The sequence below is a fragment of the Mustela nigripes genome, chromosome 4, assembly GCF_022355385.1.
Source record: "Mustela nigripes isolate SB6536 chromosome 4, MUSNIG.SB6536, whole genome shotgun sequence".
Taxonomy (NCBI): domain Eukaryota; kingdom Metazoa; phylum Chordata; class Mammalia; order Carnivora; family Mustelidae; genus Mustela; species Mustela nigripes.
In genome coordinates this window covers 177,792,648-177,814,740 of record NC_081560.1, presented here as the reverse complement: position 1 = coordinate 177,814,740, position 22,093 = coordinate 177,792,648, and the positions used below count along the sequence as shown (strand labels likewise).

The window sequence follows — 22,093 nt, the reverse complement described above, 5'->3', positions numbered from 1 at the left end:
CCCGATGTAATGTACCCTTCCCCTTTAAAGGCAGAGACCTTTAAAGTAGGCTTGGTGGGTGGAGGGGGTAGATTCTTTGCTTTACACTTCTGTGCACCCACAGCATTAAGCAGTGCGTGGAAATGTCAACAGCGTTATGTGAGACCATGTTGCTAAGCTTGACACGTCACCGTCTTTCCAGTGTTGCACCGTTCGAGAAAAGTGGGGGCCAGAGGCGGGGGCGGACCGAGTCCAGAGGTCTTTGGAGCATGTGTCATCTCAAGAACATTCCTGTCGCGAATGGACAATTATTGGCATGCAAAGATAACCCAGTAAGACATGAACGGAGGTGGCCACGAGATTGTTCAGCCTGACGTGCTAAATTCACTATTGTTGAAACTGAATAGGCAGTGGGGGGACCCCTGGCAGCCTCTCGGGGCACGTGCTGCTTCAGTGACCCGGAGTAACTGTGAATAAAGGGTTCTCAGAGGGGCTTGGGTCTGAGTCAGTGATGTGAGCGATGCAGCAAAGGGCGGTGACTGACTCAGGGCCACTGAGACCGGTCCCTCCTGTCCTCTGGCTGGTTCTGTGCTGTGAATCATTCCATCAGCCCATTAGGAGGCTAGCCACAGCCGGGGGCAGAGTGGCTCGTGGTGCAGGACTCCGGAGCCCAGAATCTGCGGAGCCGGGGACAGCGTGACAGGAAGGCAGGGATAACAGTGATGGTGATGAGAAGGATGATGAGGAGAGTGACATTTGTGTGACATTTATGGTGTGCCAGGCCCTGTGCTGAGCCCTTCACCGCAGCTCCTGAAGCGGGGCTGTCACTAGCTCCTACTCTGTCTCATGGATGAGGAGGTCACCCAGGTGGAGGCAGTGACGAGAGCCCAGAGGGTCTGTGGGCGCCAGAGCCCAGGTTCTGTGTACGCTCTGCTGCCTGTCTCTGGTGCGAAGTGGGTGCCTCTTGCAAGCAGCCTACAGAATTTTTCCTGAGCCGCTCAGCGTGTGTGGAGTTGGATACCTGAGGGGACTCTGTTTTCACAATCGATTCCTCTTAAAACAAAAATTTTGGACAAGAGACCTTTGGATCTCATCCAGATAGAGCTCAAGTGCCCCTCACAAAACACATTTCACTTCTCGTTCTGGTTTCAGGACTCGTTTACACTCTTAAAAGTACTGAGAATCCCAAGAGGTTTTTGTTGGGGGCAGGGGACAGATCTAACTGACACGATATTGAGAATCAAAGGTGAAGAAAGGGTTACATATTTAGTTCTTCATTTAAAAATAACATCAAGGGAAAAAATAACACTGAGAAGCCCATTACATGTTACTCAAAATAACAGAAATATTTTTATTGAAAATCACTATATTTACAAAACAAAAAATATAAGGTGAAATATGGCATTGTTTTCGACTTTTCCAGTCTAGTGTCTGCCTATAAAACACCTGGGGTCTTCTACTCGCTTAGGCTTTCAGTTGGTTGCAGTATCCCACATCGGGTGGCTTCTGGAAAAACAGGGTCCTCCAGTGAGAGCATGGGAGACAGAAAGGTAAATCAGAACTTCGTATGGGTAGGAAACAGCTTTGACCTCATGGACCCTAAAAAGCTGAGATTACCAGGGTCCCTGGACCTCCCTGTGACAACTGCTGCACTAGAAGGACCAGAATGGTCTCGGGCTGGAAGACGTGTGTGGACACACACGTTCCCATAGCATCCTTGAACTAGGACATCCTGAGTGTGTACCCAACCCGTTCAGCTCTGCCAGGTCAGAATGGTGAGTTTGGGGGAGTGGGGTGGGGGGGGGCGCTGAGTGCCAGGTGGAATTGATGCTGATCCCCCCACAGAACTGCTGATTGCCATTAGCCGTCACCCCCAGGGCTGTGTGACAGACTGGCGTGCCTGGCCCCTCACTCCGAGAGAGGCCCTCCTGGTGGGCAGCACCTTCAAGGACGGCCTTTCCTTCTCTGTTCTAGCATGCCAGAGGGGTTCAGTGTCACGTTCTGCTCAGTGAGGCAGAGCTCTAGGCTGACGTGTAAAATCCATCTGTGTCCGGAAGACTCAGTGGTTCTCTTCTCATAGGTAGGAGCCCATGCTGCAGGCAAGCCTCTGCTCCTTGGTGTGCTGGGTGGGGTGATACACCCTGATGGGAGCCATCCCACGTGATCCTTTGCCATGGCGAGAGCTACGGGATTATACTGGTGTTGGACCTGGGAGAGCCCTTCCAGTTACAAACGGCAGGACCCTGGAAGTTTGAGGGTTTGTTGTGAGTGCTCAGCAGTTGCAATGCCTACTGGAGAGTTGGCAGCCTCCATCTGATGGCTTTGAACTTGCTGGGATGGAGGTGTGGGGAGAGAGAATGCCCTTTGTGCAAGAATATTCACCTCAGTGTAAAATCCTGACACTGTCCTGCTGGAAAACCTCTCTCGGAAATAGGCAAAAGCAAAAGGGGAAATACCTCTTCCATGTCCCAGGGTGGCTCAGGGGGTTAAGCCTCTGTCTTCAGCTTAGGTCATGATCTCAGGGTCCTGGGATCAAGTCCCACATTGGGCTTTCTGCTCAGCAGGGAGCCTGCTTCCCCTCTCTATCTCTGTCTGCCTACTTGTGACCTCTCTCTGTGTCAAATAAATAAATAGAATATTTTAAAAAATTGGTTTAGCTAAAAATTAGGTATATGGCTTGAGAAATGTGCTTTTTTGCTTCGCATACTAGCTGGTGGTTGGTTTATTCAGTGGCTCAGTAGGACTGCAGTGCCAGGTGCTTTGAGGGACCCAGAGAGTCAGAGACAAGTGAGCCATCTGAACAGTGTGAATGTGCCCAACGGAGGGAAGAGAGCTGGGCTCGGGGACTTTTCCTAGGTTCCATTGTTCTGTAGCAGTGGCTCTCCAATGTTAGCCTGCTTTGGGATCACTTCCTGACTTGTGAAGCCTAGGATGGGGCTTGATAACTTGCATTTCTAGAGCATTCCCAGTGATGCTGCTGGAGCCCACACTTGGCCGGAGAGCCACGAGAATGTTGACCCAGTTACACTGGTCTGATGGTCTTGCTCTGCTCTCAGAGGGGTCTGCAAAATGGGGCTGAGAAGGAGCAGTAGCCAGATTGGACTTGTGAGGCAGTGAGGAGGGGCCATAGGAGAGGACAGCACGTTGTAGCTGCGGCGTGGGCTGTCAGCCCTGTGGTGGCAGCAGCAGAATGAGGACAACAGTTCAGATTCCATGCTGCACTGATGTCCGGCTCTAATTGGAAGGCTGTGGGGATCCGCTGTGAAAGGCTCTGATACCCACCCCCAGACTAGGGCCTTAGAAGCCAAGGCTACTGAGGAATGGCTACCGTGTGTCTAGTAAGTTGGCGCCTGAGCAGCAGGGCTGCCAGGCGGGAGCTTGTCTTCTTTGCAGAGAGGACACAGATAGTTTGTTTTCCATAGTCTGAGCTTGGCCAGAGATTGGAATTCATTTGGCGGAGTTATGCCTGGAAAATACGAAGTAAAACAGAGGGTTTTGAGGTAATTATTTGAAAAGAAATCCTCCTTCCAGAATGACCTTTGGAGCAGTCTTTGACCTGAACCATTCAAATGAGGAATGCTGACATAGACACTTTGCTTTGCTCTTGTCACTTTTGCCGAGTGGAAGCATCTGTCTCTGGTTGTCAGGAGGAAGTGGGAGTGGGCAGCACTGCTGGTGACGCACTGTAATGCAGATTACTCAGACACACGCGGGTGTTTGACCTGCCAAAGTGCTGTGATTCCATGAGCCCAGGTCTCCTTGAACCTAGGCCTGGACAGTGACAGTGTGGTCTCAGAACTAGCTCGCTGCTTATTGTAAGAGAGGGACAGTGGAGGATATTGGTGGGGGGAGGCCATATCCCAAAAGGAACCGATCTCTGTCCTTGGCCCTAGCTCACCATGGCCACGGCCTCATACCTAGTGTCTTGGACTGACGGTGTATCATGTCTGGTCATTGGAAGGTTAGTGCCTTGTGGGAGCCATCTGCAGTCTGGGCCAGGCGCTGGGCTGGCTGGGGCAGGACTACCAAGCTCAAGGTGAGCAGTCTTGGCGATGGGTGCCTGAATGCTGATACGGCCTTACGTGTCTACCCAGAAGCCCTCAGGCTGCACCCCAGCATCCCTGAGCTCAGAGAAAGCAGAAGGGGTGCTTTCTGGGTGTACAAGAGGTACCAGCAAACACTGCCTGTCTGCTGGATTCTGTTCCAACCCACAGGGGAGAGCGCCCCTCCAGGGAGCTAGACTAAGTGTTCCTTGTCCACGTGGGGCAGGGGGTGACCCAGCCGAAGCCGTTTCCATGCTGGGTCTGGCCCTCCCTGGCTGAGGCTCCTGATAATCTACTAGGTAATACCTGCTCTTCCATGTGACGGAGGGGAGACACCTGCTCCATTCCCTGCCTCGCAGGACTTGGGCTTGTGGGGGAGGAGAGAGAAAGAGCCAGCGCTGGAACACCTTGAGTGTAGTCACAGTAACATTCCTATCCAGCCCTTTTCTGTGCCAGGCAGTGGGTCCTGGACCTCAGTCCTCCCCATATGGGGGGATGCAGAGATGAAACACAGCAGCAGGGACCATGGAGCTTTGAACCTGTGGTCTGACTTCAGGACTTCTGGCTTTTCAAACCATGATCCTCCACTCTCACAAGCTCTGAGAAGGGACCACACATGTGTCTCCTCTTCCAGGAACGCGCCAGGGAGATGGCCCCAGCCTAGCCAGCTCCTGCCAGATGCCTTCTGTCTCTGGCCTCAAGAGTGTTGTCTGCAGTCCAGAGAGGCCTTGTTGGGGAGGCTGCTGACTTCTCCCCGTGGGCCTGTCTTACACCCCGCACTTCTTGACTTCAGTAGCACCCTCCGGGGGGAGTGTATACACTGCCAGGGGTGGGGAAGGTGTGCTCAGTGGGGGAGTCATGGGCTGAGGGACTTGTTCACGGAGCTGTATCATGGGATTGCATTCAGCCTTACTGAGCGGTAACAACAGATATTACTTTTTTATGTTTTTAAACTGCAAACACTATTAAACTGAAAGGATGCCCACTCATTCTGTCATTACACTTTATTGGACCCGGTAAATATCACTTACATCCACTTAAATCAGATTTCAGCTTCTCAAGCACACAATTCTTGTCAAAATGGCGTCAAAAGCCCAAGACTAAAATTTTTTTTTTTTTTAATTGAGTGTTCATTTTCCTATCTGTGTTGTGGGGGTGAGTAGGAACTGGAGAACCTATGGTTTTCTTTTGAAAATTTGGCTCTAACTCTTAACCAGCTCCATGACTTCGGCTGGATGTTGACCTTTCTGGACCCCAGTGTCCTCCACTGTAAAGGAGGGCTAACCCCAGTGATCAGGCTCTTGTGTGTTCATTGACACGGGCCTACAAAACATTGCCCACAGAGACTGGCTCTAAGGACACGCAATTGGGGGAGGCTCCCAGGAGAGCCCTGAGTGCACTGTGAGTTGGTTATAGGAAGGCCGGAGCTCACCGGGTTGGGTAGACTGGTTGAGGGGACGGTGTCCTAGAAAATGGCTGATGGGGACCATAGAAACCAGCTCCTCAGCCCTAAACAATAAAGGGGAAAATGTTTTAAATTCAGCAGAGAGTGTTAGGGAAAATGTGGAAAATGGGGCTGAGATGTGGGGGAGGGGCTGCTGTTGACAAGAGGACAGTCAGTGTGAGAAGGGATTACCGAGGAGAGTTTTGGATATTCTGGAAAAGGGGGCGTTACCTGATGGCAAAGGAATAAGTGATTTATTCTTTTGACGTGTAACACCACAATTCCCTGTCTCCTGAGCATTGGCCCATCCGGAAAAGAAGATATTAGGGACTAGTTGTTTGCTGAGCTCAAAGTCTCTGTTGACCTTAAAACAACTTGCCTGGAAGAAAAACGACCTAGTGTATATTTACTATTGAACATAATTTTCCTTAGGAAGTCTGCAACCCTATTAAAGATTAATAGGGAATCTTATTTTCATATGTTTCTGCTTAAAGTCTATTTGTGCAAGTGTAGGCTGTTAGCCATTCAGACATCCGTTGCCTTCTTCCTCCACCCCCTCCCAGGGCAGGCAGAAGCTAGGCTCTTTTAATGTGTGGAGGGTAGATTAACATTCTGCTGAGCTTGGAGCTCAGGTACCACAGAGGTGTTTAGCGCTTGTCCTTTGGGGGTGAGGGCAAAGGGAGGAATTTTGCAAATTACTAAAGTCAAGAGAGCCTGTGTAATTTCAATTTTTCATCTTCTGGGAACCCCCAAAGAAGCAAGGTTTGACTGAAGGAGGCCAGGCAGCATTTGGGATAATTTCTAGAATTCACTTATGTTTCTCTAAAGTAATTAGAGTTCAGTTTCTCTGGCTCTGAGCATTACATGATGCAACGCTTCTTTCCAAGAGGTCAGACAGCACCTCCTTAAATTTATACCGGCCTGATGCCAGCCAGCTCAGTAGACTATGGACCACATCTGGGGACCACATGTAGTGACCTGTGGAATTGCCCTGAACTGTTTCTGAGTGTGATTCCATTGGCCTATAAAACACATTCCTCTGCTAGAAGATGCGGAGGACTCACAGAAGACGTCACTCTTTGGTGATAACAGTAGGATTAAGCATGATGTTATTTGAGCACATATAGACTTTAGACATGTAGATTAGTGATCTCAGGATGAAGCATTTCATACACCAAGTTATTAGCAGCAGAATTTGAAGAAAAAGATTACTGTGACTGTCTCTACCCTAAGGCTTCATAGAGGTCTCCAGGGCAGTGTGGACATCCTGGGCTGGTCCTGAGCAAAACAGAAGACACCACACTGACGAATCCTATCCTTCTCCAGGAAACTGGAGGTCATACACAGGGGCTAGGTGCCTGGCACGCTCATCTTCCAGGACTGCTGTGAAGGCGTTACTGTCATTCAACTGGAGTAATCAAGCTTCAGAGAAGTTAAAGTATTCACCCCAAATGCCATGTTTAGCAAGTGGTTGAATTCAAACTAAAGACCTGCTCCATTTTCAAATTCTGTATTCAAAACCTCTACTCTACACTGACTTTTAGAAGAGTGTTTGTTTTCTGTGCTCTTATAGCAGGTTGCCACAAACATGATAGCTTTAACACAAATTGATTCTCTTACGTTTCTAGACATTGGAAGCTATACACAAGTCTTGTGGGGCCGAAATCCAAGCGCCCGCAAGACTGAGTTCCTTTTGGAGGCTCTAGGGACAAATCCATTACCTTGACTTTTGCCCACATGCATTCTTTGTCTCATGGCCCCGTCTTCGAAATCAGTAAAAGCTGGTCCAGTCTTTTGCACATGGCATCTGACCTCCTCATCTGCCTTCGTCTTATACTTTTAAAGATCTTATGATTATGTTGAGCCCACCTGGTGATCCAGAAGAATCTGCTCACCTGAAGACCTAAAACCATAAGCACACATTCCAAGGCCCTTTTCATCACCAGGCCAGGTAACATGTTCACACCGTGGTTCCAGGATTAGAGTATAGACATCTTCTGTCTACAGTAGTTTATCATGAATTGCAGAACAGATTAGTCCCCTACTACTACGGTAGTATATCATGAACTGCAGAACAGATTAGTCCCCGGTCATTGCTAGAAATCACAGAGCCAAGTATGTAACTTTCATCCAGCTGAGGGTATGTGTGCATTTTGTAGTGATAGTACTACTCCCTCTGTCTGATTTTTCAGTGGCCCCAAAGACATTCACTCCGTTTACATTTATCTGTTGCATCAAAGAAAGCTACATCTGAAGGCATCTTGAAATTCTTTCTAAAGTGAGAGTGGGCATAAATAATTCAGTAAAACCATGGAGGGTGACCTTTGCTGCCCCAGGGGTGCCTGAGCAGTTAGTTGACTTGGGGCTTCTCAGGTTCCCGGGTTGAATGTAGGGCAACTGCTATAATTCACTCCTGAAGATGGAGGGGCCTGCAGAGTTTCATGAAGAAAATTCATCCTATGTTGGTCTAGAGTTTTAAGGAGTGGCTGTACTGATGAAGATTGGTTGAGCGTCTAGATTTCTGTTTCTTCTTGTGGCCCAAAGCCACAACACTGATGACTAATTCTTGTGCAGAAATATGAAAGACTGATTGGATAAGATGGACTCTCAAAGAGTTTTGGCTGATTTGTCACAGACCGTTAGTAGATATCTGAATGTTTTATGATAATTTAATCATCCAGAAAACCTCAAATTTCTCTTTTCCTTCCATTGCTTCTCATAAAAACAAGCACTGTCCAAGTGGAGTTTTGTGCACTGGAGGACATCTCTTAGCGTGGATAATACAGAACAACTTTATTTGCTTTGGCCGTGTAGCCAGTGTAGGACTGTTGGCAGGGTCTTTGTGCCCGAGGGGGACTTACAGTCTGCTTACACTATGACCATCCGTGAGTCCATGGAGAGATTGGAGAGGGGGGTTGAAGGGAGGAGTTCTGGCCTGAGGGCAGCTCTGGGACATCCGACCCAAGGCTGTCAAGAGCCCCTTCACTGTTGGAATGGATTCCCTTGCCAACTGCCATAGCTTGCTTTTCAGATTTTCCACGTAGAGATTAGCTGTCAAACCCTGTCAGCCCCTCCGCAGCTGCTGATTGACAGCTGTCAGTGCTTGTGCAAGGTGGCTTCATGAGGGATGCCGAGATCGATCAGATGCCGACCTGGACGCCCTTCAGGGGGCTGCCGCTGTTTCATGTCCTCAGAAAGGCTAAGGAAACACAGCATCTCTGCCCTGCGGCGTGCTTGCCCGGAACCCTCACCCTGGAGAGAAACCCCAAGCAGGACACAGGGACTAAAGCCCTGGGTGACACCTGCACTTCCCGAAGTCCTTCCTTGGAAGGGCTTTGTCACCACACCAGGGGTCGAGCCCTGAAGGTGGTGATCATAGCCTCCTGTGACCCACATGCTGGGCCAAGAGGTACCAAGGAGCTGGACGAGCAGCTCCTTGTGATCAGGCTTCCCCAGGGCAAGTGAGGACAGCGGCATGTATTAAATGGGTTGTAGCCTCCCAAGTATCATGATGAAGCTGAGCAGGGCTTTGGGAGGAACAGGGCAAACCTCTTCTTGGCTGCGAGGGCTATATTGTGCCAGGAAACAGAGATGTTAGGCAAAGTTTCTTGGACTTAACAGTACTTTCCCGAAAATAGGGGGTCATAGTTTGGCTGTCAATGAGAAGTCCATTAACTAGTTGGGCTTTAATCATCCCACCAGGGTGGAAACCCACATTAGGGGGCTGAGAAACTCAAGGTGCGCAGAGCTGTGGGTATGTGTGTCTGGGGGTGTGAACCTGGCCCAGAATTGCTCCAGGGAAGCCACACTCTCTCACGGGCCTGGGGAAGACCCTGGCTTTCTGAAGGGCAACCTGTGCATCCCCCAAGCTCTGCAAACTGTGCCCCAGAGAACATGCTGGGCTTTGACACCCCCACCCCCGCCGGAAGCTCACATGAACCCACAAAGTGGGGAACAGCAAGGCAAGAAAACACCTCTGCAGAATGTCTTGAATATAGGCTCTGATCTGCGAGAGGATGCTTTCCAGATGTGCTCTCGGTAGGCTGCCGGGGAAGAAGGGCTAAGGTAATTTTCTAAAAACGGAACAAGAAAAATCTGTTTTGTGTCACCGTACCAGAAAATCACCATTCTAGAACTCTTGCTTTGTCATCCCGGTGCTAATATTAGCAGCATGTTTTTCAAATTATTTTTATTCTGCATAAGAGATTAGCAGTATTAACAAACTCACTGATACTTAGTCATTTTAAAAATATGTCTTTCCCCCTAAGTCCCAGGAGGAAAAGTAGCTTTTTCTTAAAAGTGCCTTTATTCTATGAGCTCATATGACTGAGCGGTATTAAGTAACACCACAGGATTCCTGGCTTCAGTCTTCTGAAATTTGTTTTGGTCAGAGTCATTCCACTGACGTAGCCTCCGTGTGTGATACAAGAGGCCGGCGGAAGGTAGACTAAGAGGCATGTCCCCCTGTGTTGAACTTGCTGTGGGTCTGGGCTACAAGGGCTTCAGGTTGAAATGGACCAGAAATTGGGGAGAAAAAAAAAAAAAAAGAAGGGCTAGGAGATGAAAATGTATTGGGTAATGTGTATTCTGGATCCTGGGTGAGGAGCTTTATAGAACTTTCCATGAGTTCTCACAGCAGCCACGTAAAGCGACTGTGGATGGCATTCGCCCCATTTTCCAGGTGAAGAAATGGAGTTGGAGAAGTGATCTAGTTTGCTAAGGTGTGAGAAGATGAAAGGTAGAGCTGGGGCTAGAGACAGGTGCGTGTCCCTCTTGGGCCTGGTGTGCTTTGTTTCCTCGGACTTTGGTTTCCTCTAATTAAGAAAACCTTTCCAGACTACATGGCTTGCTTTGAAAACTGAGACTTGAAAGCCCTGATGGTCCCGCTGTGGTCAGAGACAAATGCTAGTCATTTCTTACACAAGCGGGTGAATAAAGGGATCCCTTCCCAAGGTTCCGGGTTTGGACCAGTCAGTCAAGCTCTGCAGTCCTCAATGGACCCCAGCGGTGGCCCCAGAGCCCCTCAGTAAAGGGAAGCCTAATGCATCGATAGACTCGTCAGGCTCAGATTCAGGGTCCTGGATGCATCCATGACCCCTGCTGGTCTCCCGCATGCCATTCAGAGCGCTCATTGAGGCTAGAGTACAACATTAGGCTCTGAAGAACAGTCTGGTCAAATGAAGAACAGTCTGGCCAATCCCCTCTGCATTTTCCCCTTCTAGGGCTGACACCTGCCATCTGCTGCCACCCACCGTGTGACTCAAGGCAGGAGCTAAACCTTTTGGCCTTGGGTTTTCTTACCTGGGAGAGGAAGGGGGTCCACTGGAAAAATCTGGATCTCTGTAAAAACCCGATGCCTAGATGCGAAATCATGTGTCATGGCAAGGTAGACTCGTGGGTGAGAACAATAATAATGCTTTGAAAACAAGTACTCTTTTTTCCCAAGTATCTTCAAGCAGCCCTAGATTTTATCGCTGAAGTGGAAGAGAAATCCAAGAGCTAAGAAGTCAGCAACGAATGTGGGAGTTCTGGGGAGTTCGGGTCAAGAGGCTGGATCTCACTCAGGACCTCACAAGTCCTGGTCCAGAGCTCATTTCTGTGAACCACACGGCTTATGTCCAAGTGTGAGATTCATCCTGAAAAAAAAAAAAAAAAAACAAAAAAAAACACACATTTAAAAGAATAGGATGATCCAGGAGGAGTTAAAGTGGGCATTACTAGTATGTTGGATTTTTTTTTAACCTGTTTCCTATAACACTATTTTCCTAAAAATATTACAGAAAAAGTAGGTAAATGACTCCCCCACCCACTGTCAAAAGACCATCTGCTGTTTGAGAAGACTCTCCTAGATTTTATCATTAGAATCGTTTTTCTATTTCCCGTTAGCAGCACGCTGCCCTTAGTGTGATACGTTCTGCATAAACCACTGTTTTCCTCTTCTGCCGGTTTCCTGAGGCTACCTTGGCATTTACGGTGTTTTCCTCCTTTCTAAGGGTGGGGATTTTCTCTTTCGGAGGGAGACACATTTCTACATTAGTGCCTATTCATTTCCTTTTCATTTTCTTAGAGAAAATCAGGTTCATCACCGCTTGTAGTCATGGAGATTTCATGTCTCCAGAAGAGATCCAATTGTGGAATTTCTTTGTTAATCCCACACTGGACGTTTAAGCTTTTGTGTTTGGATCAGTGCAGCCCAGGCAGGGGAGCAACCACAACAGGCTACAATGAGACTCTTTAACCCAAGGCGGGCAGGGCAAGTGTGTGCCGCAAGGGCTGTCCGTGGACGCTGGGGACCAGGGCATAGCAGGTGCTCAGGCCTTGGTTGGTGACTGGGCAGGTGAAGATCTTAAGCTCGAACCTGCAAGGCACTTGCCTCCCACGGTGCAGTGAACTCTGTATATAGCCTCATCTTCCTTGCAGACTGGTCCCTCCGCAGCCCCACCCTGTGCCGAGCTGCCTATGCCTCGATTCTGCCCCTCCTTTCGACAGGCTTGACTTCCGTTCTAGTAAAACCTGCCTCCGGTGCATCCGTCTTTCTTCCTCTCCTTCAGGCCCCCAGGTCTCCCCGCTGGCTCCCCACTGGCTGCGGTCTCCTAAGCAGCAATGTCTCCCACGGGCCAGTGTCTTGCCTCCCCATTGTGGGCAGTGAGGGCATGGGATACGTCTCAAGCAAATCTTTGCTGAGCGGCTGAGAGATCCAAAAGTCCTCCCAACATGCAAATCTGATCATGTTACTCCTTTGTTTAAAAACCTTCAGTAGGGGGCGCCTGGGTGGCTCAGTGGGTTAAAGCCGCTGCCTTCGGCTCGGGTCATGGTCTCAGGGTCCTGGGATCGAGTCCCGCCTCGGGCTCTCTGCTCAGCAGGGAGCCTGCTTCTCTCTCTCTCTCTCTGCCTGCCTCTCCATCTACTTGTGATCTCTCTCTGTCAAATAAATAAATAAAATCTTAAAAAAATAAATAAATAAATAAATAAATAAATAAAAATAAAAATAAAAAAAACCTTCAGTAGGGGTGCTTGGGTGGCTCAGTCGGTCAAGCATCTGCCTTCGGCTCGGATCATGATCACAGGGTCCTGCGATGGAGTCCTGCGTCAGGCCCCCTGCTCAGCACGGAGCCTGCTTCTTGCTCTCCTTCTGCCTCTTTTCCTGCTCATTTTTCCTTTCACTCTCTCTCTCAAATAAATAAATAGAATCTTAAAACATAAAATTAAATTCAAGTAAAAACCTTCAGTGGTTCCCAGTGGTTTGAGGATAAAATCCAAACTCTGAGGTCATTCAAGGCTCTTCAAGCCTTTGCCATCTCATCACCTGTCATTCACCATTTGCCTCCCGTGGCTTGGCCGTCCCACGGGGACAGCTAACAATGTTCCGGGTGATACGTGTGTTCAGTGTAGCAGTTGTGAATGATTTCCAGCTCTGGAGTCAGATTGAATGTAGTCGTGTCCCAGCTCCACCACAGAGCTCTGTGACCTGGAGGGAGTTCACTTAAACTCTCTTTGCCTCAGTTTCTTCATCTGCAAAATGGGACTGATAGTATCACCTGCTAAAGTTGGTGTATTAAACGTGTGCACACATGTCAAGCTCTTAAATCAGTCTCTGGCACATACAGACATTCCATTATCATTACCCCGGGTGTTGTATGAACTTACTGACTCTATCCTGTGCTGCCTCCTTCTGCCTGAGATACCCCCTCCGCCTCTGCCTGATGGACCCGAGCCATCCTCTGACTCCCAGGCTCTCTGGAACGAACATCTCTAGCCAAGGAGTGTTAAAAGCTTAAGTCGTGGGCTTATAGCCTGGTTCTGCTACTAAAGCTGTGGTTTCCTCCTTTGTGAAATTCAGATAAGAAAATAATTGCCTCTACCTTATTAAGAGTTCTCAGGGAAAAATATAAAGACATACCTAGCATATGCTAAATACTTCATTCATGTTAGATATTATTTTATTAGCAGCCTTTCTGCCTTTCTACAATAGCCTTTCTACAATAATACTGCCTTGTCACAGTAGTAGTGTAATCTGTTTCCTTGTTTGTCTTGGTGGGTGATTCGAGTTCAGAGACAGAACTTCCTGCCTCTCAGGCACTTGACACATCATTCAGGCCATGGAACATGGAACTGACAAGGACTCAGTGGCTTTAACGATACATGTAACCATCTGTTACCATTTTCATATGTTCCTTTAAGAGATTTCCCAGGACCATGTCCAAAGGAGAAGATGTTAGGAAGGAAGGGTCTTTGAGAGGCCCTAAGGACTGGAGATTAAATGGTCCTATACCATTTTATTTGGCCCAAAGATGACTGGAAATAAAGGGGAAGTCAGACTGGATGGGCTGGGACTTCACTCCCAAGACATGAAACAGGCTTTATCAGTAGGACTAAATACCTCCTGCTGGTCTTCAAACAGGGTCGTGCCAATACATGCTAAGTAGCTGGTTATCCAAGAACGACACAGAGCCCTGATGTGGCGGGTGTTTGCCCATCACCGCGGTGCAAAAACTCCCTCTGAGGTTACTCTCAGAACACCACTGTGATGTTAACTGACTGGCAAGGATGGACCAGTCATCCATGCATGGGCTACCTCCAGCACAGCACTGTGTAAACCTCAGTTTTTCTATCTATAAAATGTGAGTCCTCTGAAGTTACAGTCCTGTCTCCAAGTAGAAATGTTGGTGGGTCGAATGAGAGAGAAAAAAAAAACAACAGGCAAATGTTGGTGTTTGGGCAACACTACTTGGGCTCATCATCATCTTGAAACTCTGTCTGTCCACTAGCCGTGTGCATCTTAGGACCGGGATCTGTGCTGACAGTCTTCTGTCACAAACCAGCCTGTCCGGGCTTCTGCTCAGAGCCATGTATCTGGTTTTATCCTCCCAATCAGGGTTCTACTCTGTGTAGCAGACTGACTCAATTAGCCTTTCATTCCAGAGTCCAATTGTGAGTCAATTCTGAGGTTGTTAAGCAAAATGAGTCTGGTGGCATTAGCCTCGCGCTGAAGGATAGTAATCCGCATCGCGGTGCCGTTCAGTTAATAGTCTGCTTGAGAGACTATGAGAAACAGGGACTCGGAGACAAAGCGACCTTTTGTCCATCTCTGGGGGACAGGCTGGGAGTGCAGGGCTGCCAGGTCAGAGAGCTGCTCAGGTTGTGGGCAGCACTGGAAGCCCAGCTGCCTGAACCACAGTTGGCCTCTGCAAAGTTAGAAGCCCGGCAGCACCAGATCATTAACTTTCATGACCGGGAAAATTCTTCTGAAATTAACACTCAGTCCAAGCTGGATGCCATTGGAGTCAGTTGAGTAAGCCCGGGCCACCTTTAGGGACTTCCTCGGAAAAATGAATCCTCTAACCAGGCTACAGAAAATGGCCAGGTTTTATGCCCTCCAGTGTGTTCAATTAGAGTCAGAAAACACCAACGAGGCTTAGATGGTTGGGAGATCCAGGCATGCAGACGGGCTCACACTCAAGTCTCATTTGGAGGATTTTGCCAAGACCCTTAGCTTCAGCACATGGCCCTGCTTGGGAAGCGGGATGTGGGGGCCTCTCTGAGGACATCCAGGTGCTGTGCAAAGAAAATAAAGCTTTGCTGTAGCACCTGCCCTGGGGATTGACAGGGATGGCACCAGGCACACATGGACGGGGCCCAGATGGGCGCAGCTCGGGAGGCTCAGATACCCCTGCTTAAAAGGGTTTGAGGAGAGAGCAGACCCTCACAGACACCCTGCAGCCTTTGCAGTGTGCTATGAACTCAGACAACTTCATTGGGCCTCTTAACTCCCCGCGAGCTACTATTGTAGTAAAGGGACACATAATGGGCTTCCTGCAGACCTTTTACAAACCTCTGTGATCTCCATACACACTACCTTGCTCTGCCCCGCCACGCAAGCTCGCACATAACCCAAGTTATGCTAAGTAAAGACAGTTTTTTGGGTGGAAGGAGGGAAAAACAGCACTATGTATGTTGTCTGCCAATTTGGGTATGCTGAAGAGAAAAGAGCCGAGACAACCATCCATTGTCTCCCATAATTGCCGGATAATTTAAATTCTCTTGAAGTCCATTGTGTTCTTCGCTCAGAAGCAGAGCTGTTGTCTGCTGAGATGACCTCGGCAGTGGCCCCGCTCTCATTCAGGATCTCTCCAACAATATGCTCTTCAGACTGAAAAACAGCCAGTTGGCCACAAAGAGCCTTCTGCCTCCCCAGACCAGCGTGTCTGTGGCCCGTCTTCATCTCTGGGGCTCTGCAGTTTTGCCACCACTCATGGCTTCCCAGTGGACTGCGCTGGCCCCTGGGCAGCTTCCCAGCTGTGGACAGGTGCAGCAATGGTTAGCGGCCCCTCCAGGTACCTCCTCCCCCAGAAGGCCCCATCACACAGTGAAACAGTGCCTCAAGTGAGCATCGCCTGTCCCTCCTTCGGTTCTGGAGCAGTGAGCCCCTCCTCAGTGTCACTTGGCAGGAATCAATCCCTGTCCCCTGGGCTGGGGAGTGAGAGATAACTTACAAGACAAATACACGTATTTTTAAAGCCAGCAGGAATTACGGGAGCAGATGGGCTGTAGGATCCTATTTGGATGCCAGGGACATGTTTCTGTATAAAGTAAATATTTTCCCAGTGTAGATCTCTGGTGAGTGTGTAGAGAAGCATATTTCCTAAAGATGCAAATAAGTCTGTCAGAAATAAATATTGAATGGAAACTTCAAAGCATCTAGATTTCTCCAGCTACAGGCCCTGAAGACTTCTCTGCAAATAAGCAGACACACAGGTGGGCAGAGGGCTGGGGAAGGAGGGGACGGTTGGGTGGGGGAGTCGGGTAAGAGGGGGTGCTCCCATCCTAAGAGCTTTTCTTTTGGCGCGGAAAAAGGCGTATTGACGAAGGAACAAAGAAAAGTTGGTCCAGAAGTTTAGGGTATTTCGAAACACACAGCTTCCCTTTCTCCCCATTACAGATCTCGCCTTGCGGATTTTTTTACCAACTGCCAACCTGAGTCGAGGTCCGCCAGCAGCTGTCTGAAGGAAAACTATGCCGACTGCCTCCTCGCATACTCAGGGCTTATTGGTAAGATGGGGGAGAAGCGGAACGGGAGGGAAGTCTGGTTTACAGATGCTCACGGACTCTTCCCATTGTAGCCTGCCACTGTCTGCGAGAGGAAAAATAGCAGTAACCTTTATGCTGGGGTTTTGACATGAAGTCCTCTAGGACTTACCTGCAGAAAAAAGAAACCTGGGGATCACAGCTGTGCCAAGGCAAGGCAGGAAGCAAGGAATCTCCCAGTGCAGGAAGACTGTGGTGTGAGCACCTGAGAAGCATCTTGGGGGGTGGGGGCGGGGAACCAACCACACAGAACAACAGGAAAGGAAAAAAAAATATAACATGGCCATGGAAGAGGGGAGCAAGTCCCCTGAGCTCATTGAATTAGGGGACTTGGAAGTCATTCCGTCCGGGGGAAATAAAAAAGGCTGCTCCCCAGAAATGGAAATAAAACCCCTAACCACTGGGGTCCTTCTTACCATTGATATTCTTGGTAATTCAGCTCCTGATGTGCAGGGAGTGAGGTCGCCTAGGATGTTTCCAGGAGAACAGACCTAGCAGAAACAGTGTTTTCTGCCTCTCCAGAAGGGAAGCGGGGTCTTGGCACTCGGGGCAACAGTGCGGTTAGGGTACCAGTGAGTTAGAAGGTCAGAAGTGAGGCAGATTTGTGTCCGTGGCTAAAAGGGGCAGGCAGGCAGAGAGGCAGGTGTTCCAGGGCCTGGAGCCTGAAGAAGCCCCGATGGCAGGGTTCTGTCACGACTGACATTTGAGGACAAACGTGTAGTGAAGGCTGTGGAGGGATGAGGGAAATCACACTTGTCAGAAGCGTGATGGCTCAGCCACGGCGACTGCACAAGTCACCGGGCAGGAAGAACTTCCCACCAAGAATGACAGCACAGACTCAATTTTTTTTTTTTTTTTTTTTTTTTTTTTAATCACCAGAGTGGCTTAAAACCGGAAAGAGCTTTCGGGAAAATCAATGATGGTATTTAATGGGGAGATATTCCAGGTGCCTGCGCATTCATCCCCACGTTGTTTTTTTTTTAAAGAATACGTGTGTTCTCTTGGCCAAGACCTTTCCCCAGTGCTGTTTACCGTTTTTGTGGCTATGTCCCAACGAGTGTAACTTCCTTGAGTCAATACCCCAAATTTGCATTCGCTCTTTCCTTTTCTTAAGTAAGTTGATCTCTGCGAGGGGTTATCAACTATGGAATTACAGGTGTGAGCAACAATGGAAATAATTAAGCCGTGCTCATTTTAAAAAGTTAAAAATATAAATACAGAGAAACCCAAAGGAGACAGCTGGAAAGATCTACAACTCCACTCCCAGATAGAATCCCTATGAATATCTCAGTCCATATTCTTCCAGGCATGTGTGTTCATTAAATCCTCCATGAGTAGCCAAGGCACGGGGCTGCCAGGCATTTCTGGCTTGGAAGCCATCACATGGCCAGGATGATGAAAGACTCATCATATAATGGAATGAAATGGTTGAAGCAATGCATTTTACAGACCAAAATCTATTTCCCTCTTGGGTCTGGATCTTTCCCTCCGCACTGGTCATTGGGTTCTGGTTTCTGTCAGGACAAAGCTTGTGCCTGCTTCTTCCATATGTCAGGGACCCATCATGGTGTCCGGCATTCACTGGCTACTTAGTAGACACATTTTAACCTCTGGACTCAGGGTTTGGGGTACCTTCTCCTTTCTCGTCCAAATTAAGTGCTTACTCTCTGTTGTGGGTCAAAGTTCCCATCCCAAGGTATAACAGGAGATAATGGTGTTTGAATTGGTAAGGAATGTAGGGTAAAAAAGACGTATCTTTGACTTAGAAGAGCTTACAAAGAATTTTTGTTTTCTGTAATGAACAAAATATATCCTGTGACTCACTGACCACTATTACTTTTATGTCCACAAAATACAGAAAAACAGAAGGCTTCTTGGCATGACTAGGCATCGCCTGGTGCGAACCACCCAGAAGAAGACATTTGGGTTGTATTAAGTATAAATGCTTTGCTTATTTGCACCAGCACAGAGCTCATCAGAAAAACCATGAGCATAGGAAGATGTAGGCAAGAGAGACCACCCAGCATTTCTCTGAGGGCTTTTGAGGACTTCTGAGACAATACTCTAGAAGCCATCAGCTTAGAGGATTTCCAGTTTATTTCCAATTCCTTCACAACTTGGAAGACTTTATTTAAAGCAGTTGAGTGTCTGGTGAGCAGAGGCCTCATTATATATGTTCCGGATGTCAGGGAACCCAAAAGATAGCTTCGAAGCTCCTCTGTGTTCCTTTGAAGAAGCCATTTGCTTCTGAGGGAAGTGGATGCAAAGTCCTAAAAGGATTTTTTAAGATACGTGAAACCAGTTCTATCTATTTATGGAGATTAATGACATTTTCAAGAAAATGCAAGGGATTTGGGAACTCATGCATTCAAAGTTAATTCTCTCCTGCTCCATAACATCCATACCATTTGAGCAGGAAAAAAAAAAAAAACACCCTAAGTGCAGCTCAAGGAGTTCTGTTATAATTTTTTAAGTAAATGTGTAAATTATTTTATGTGCTCAAGATAAATTACCAAGAAAACGCACTGCTTCACATAATTTCCCATTCAGCCAACACAACGTTTGTAATTATCCGTGATGTGTCCGTGTCAGAGGAACATTTGTTTCTCCTTAGGCTAGAGTAAATTCTGTACGATCACATAAGAGCAAGGTGCCTTGTTTCTACTTTCTTAGGTACAGTCATGACCCCCAACTACATAGACTCCAGCAGCCTCAGCGTGGCCCCATGGTGTGACTGCAGCAACAGTGGGAACGATATAGAAGAATGCCTGAAATTTTTGAACTTCTTCAAGGACAATACTTGTCTCAGTGAGTTTAAAAAAAAGGGGGGGGGGACACACAAACACACTTTCCTCTCTGTGTTCAAGCTATACCTTTGCATTTCTTGTGCCTGCCTTCTTCTCTCTCTCTCTCTCTCTCTCCCCTCTCTTTTTTCCGGCTCGCTGATGGTGAATCCAGCCTCTCTTGGCCATACTACGCAAGGCAGCAGGGAACAGAGTGAGTGGGTGCTGCCAAGTCTGTGAATCCAAAGGCCTAAGAGAGCAAGGGATTCGAACAACAGAGGGTGTATCCTGTCAGATAGAACCCTTCTACCCACAGATCAAATTCTGATGTTGGCCACCAGCATGAAGTCTGTTCCAAAGGTTCTTAAAACCTGGGTCTAATATGCAATGTGAGAAGCTCAGACAAATTAGATGGGGGTAAGCCTCCGAGGGCTTGCTGAGAAAAATTAGAGCGTTCACATCAATAGCCCCCTGGATGTTCAGGGTTGGCTCAGAGGAGAAGTCACAGTTCTTGAGTGGGATTAGCTGGCGGTGCAGGCGGGAGCCTCGGGATGTCCGTTATCTCGGGAGACAGAGATGAGCACCTGGGAGCTGGGGGGCGGTGGGAAGCTTGCTCCTGCTTGGAAATAGTATTGGCTGTTACTGCCACTTTCTTCAGGCAATATGGAAACCTGTTTCCCAAAGGGAGAGGGAGAGAGAGAGGCATGCAGGTGTGAACAATGGGCAGGCATCAGACCGTGCAGAGCCTCCCTTCTGTCTGCGGAGATGCACATCGTTTGAGGGGACGATCCAGCGGACATGCTTGAGGACCTGCTCTCCTTTGGTGGCAGCTGCCGTTAGTGTACTGGGGGCCTTCAACTCACTCCACAGGGAGTGCGATAGATACATGGTCTCCTTGACTGTCTTCTGCACAAGAGTGCGAGGAGGTGTAGGTAGGAGCTTCTCCATTTCACAGGTGAGTCAACAGCTGCTACTCACATGGGTCCTCCAGGCCACAGTTGGATCTAAAGCTCGAGTTCCTCCTTCTGCAGCCCCTGTGCCCCGAGGCTTTTGTATCATGCCTGATATCAAAGGGCCCATTGGTTGAGAACATATGGCGGAACACCGGGGACCAAGTGGGACTTCCTGGTGAGAGATGTGGAGCCAGCTTCTAGGAATTAAGGTTCAGCCACCCCTCTGAGAGCCGTGAACACTCTCCATGATGGTCTGCTGTCTGGTGACTGACGGCCGGAGAATTAGCTAACAATTTACCATGTGTACACGGAAAAGCTTTTAAGTGTTACTTATTCTCAAACCTCTTTATCGCTTCCTTTGTTGAAAAGACAGATCTAAATGATTTGCTTACTAGGTGCTTCAGTCATGTGGCTGTAACCAAATGCTTTAATCATCTTAAAACTAGCACAAGCTTCTGGACACCTAAGGGAAATGGAAAACCACAAAACTAGTGGGAAGTATGGAGACATTTGCTGAGATATTGGGGGTACCCTCAAACTGAACCTCGGCTCTCCAGTTTGGTCTTGACTTAAAAAAAGAAAAGCATATTAATATTTATTTATATATATAATTATATATATATATATATATATATAATCCTCCTTTTCCACATCCTGTATAGTCTTTTGGCAGAATGAAAGTTTTAATGAAGATAAAGCAATGACAGTATAGGTCAGTGTGAGAAAAGATTGTAGTCACACTGCCTGGAAAACCGCTCCGTCATGGAGAAATTAAAGGTGTCTCTGCTTAATAATATTTTGGTGAAGGGGAGACTGGTCTGGTCTCGTTTTGCTGATGACGTCTCAATAAAAATAAATACATTTGGTCTTCAACAGGGACCAAAGCCAGCCAGAATTTTTCACCGTCATCCCATTTAGACTTGGATGAGAAGGGGCACAGGGCACCAAAGACACAGGGCCGTCAATTCACATCCTGCAAAAGGCTGTAGAGTAGAAGGAATTAAAATTTGTAGGTTCCAACCCGAATGTCACAACCCTGTTCTGCCGCCTTCAGATTAACCAGATCTCTCCCAGATTCCTCTATCACGAACACAGCTTTAACCGATTGTTTATTTCTGGTTCTTGGGGGGAAACGCAGTTATTTTTAAGCCAAAGTGGATGGCCAGGGTGAGGGGAAGAGAGAAGAATGAGTCGGAGATGGAGGTAGGCTCAGAGTTCCACTCACTTGGGTCTTTCTCCAGACGCCTCCTTCACCTCCCTGGACCGCGGTATGGGAGCTATGCTTCCCCGTCACACTCTCAGCCCCCGCTTCATTTCCTCCAGGCGTTTCTCAGCACCGAATGGATTCTCTATCTCACTTAATACCCTCCCCAGCCAGCACGGGCTCTAGGGAGGGCAGAGGCTCTTGTCTGTTGCTGCCATCCTTCCTGTTCACTGCTGGATGCCCACGGAGCAGAGCCTGGCACATAGTCCATGCTTCCACTGACATTCGAGTAAACAAATGAGCAAGTGCACAGACACCCCAGGAGGCAAGACCACCACAGGGGAAAAGCTCAGGTAGTGCCCATACATGGCAGGGGTCTCCTGGATCTCCGTGTCTGAACAGGAAAGAGGAAGGAGCGTTCTGCAGCTTGTGGTGGTGGTGGTTCTCGGCCATTCGGAGAAACCCGTCTCCCTGCCCCTCTTTCTCTGCATTGCACCCACCCGTTAAGCCATGTAAGACCGCTAGGAGCAAATTTGTATTAATTCCAGGCTGTTTCTTACGGCCTAAAAAATGTAAAGTTTGAGAAAACAAGCTTCCAATTT

The 22,093-nt window shown here is 48.3% G+C and overlaps 1 protein-coding gene across 4 annotated transcripts in view; it reads left to right on the top strand.

Annotated features, from left to right (window-relative positions):
- Positions 1-22,093, top strand: part of GFRA1 (GDNF family receptor alpha 1) — a 205,153-nt gene that overhangs the window by 154,167 nt on the left and 28,893 nt on the right. For all 4 annotated transcript variants that reach the window (XM_059398666.1, XM_059398669.1, XM_059398668.1 and 1 more), the window contains 2 exons: positions 16,406-16,515; positions 19,225-19,359. In XM_059398666.1, the coding sequence (XP_059254649.1) occupies positions 16,406-16,515; positions 19,225-19,359 (245 nt within the window). The remainder of the gene's footprint in view (positions 1-16,405; positions 16,516-19,224; positions 19,360-22,093) is intronic.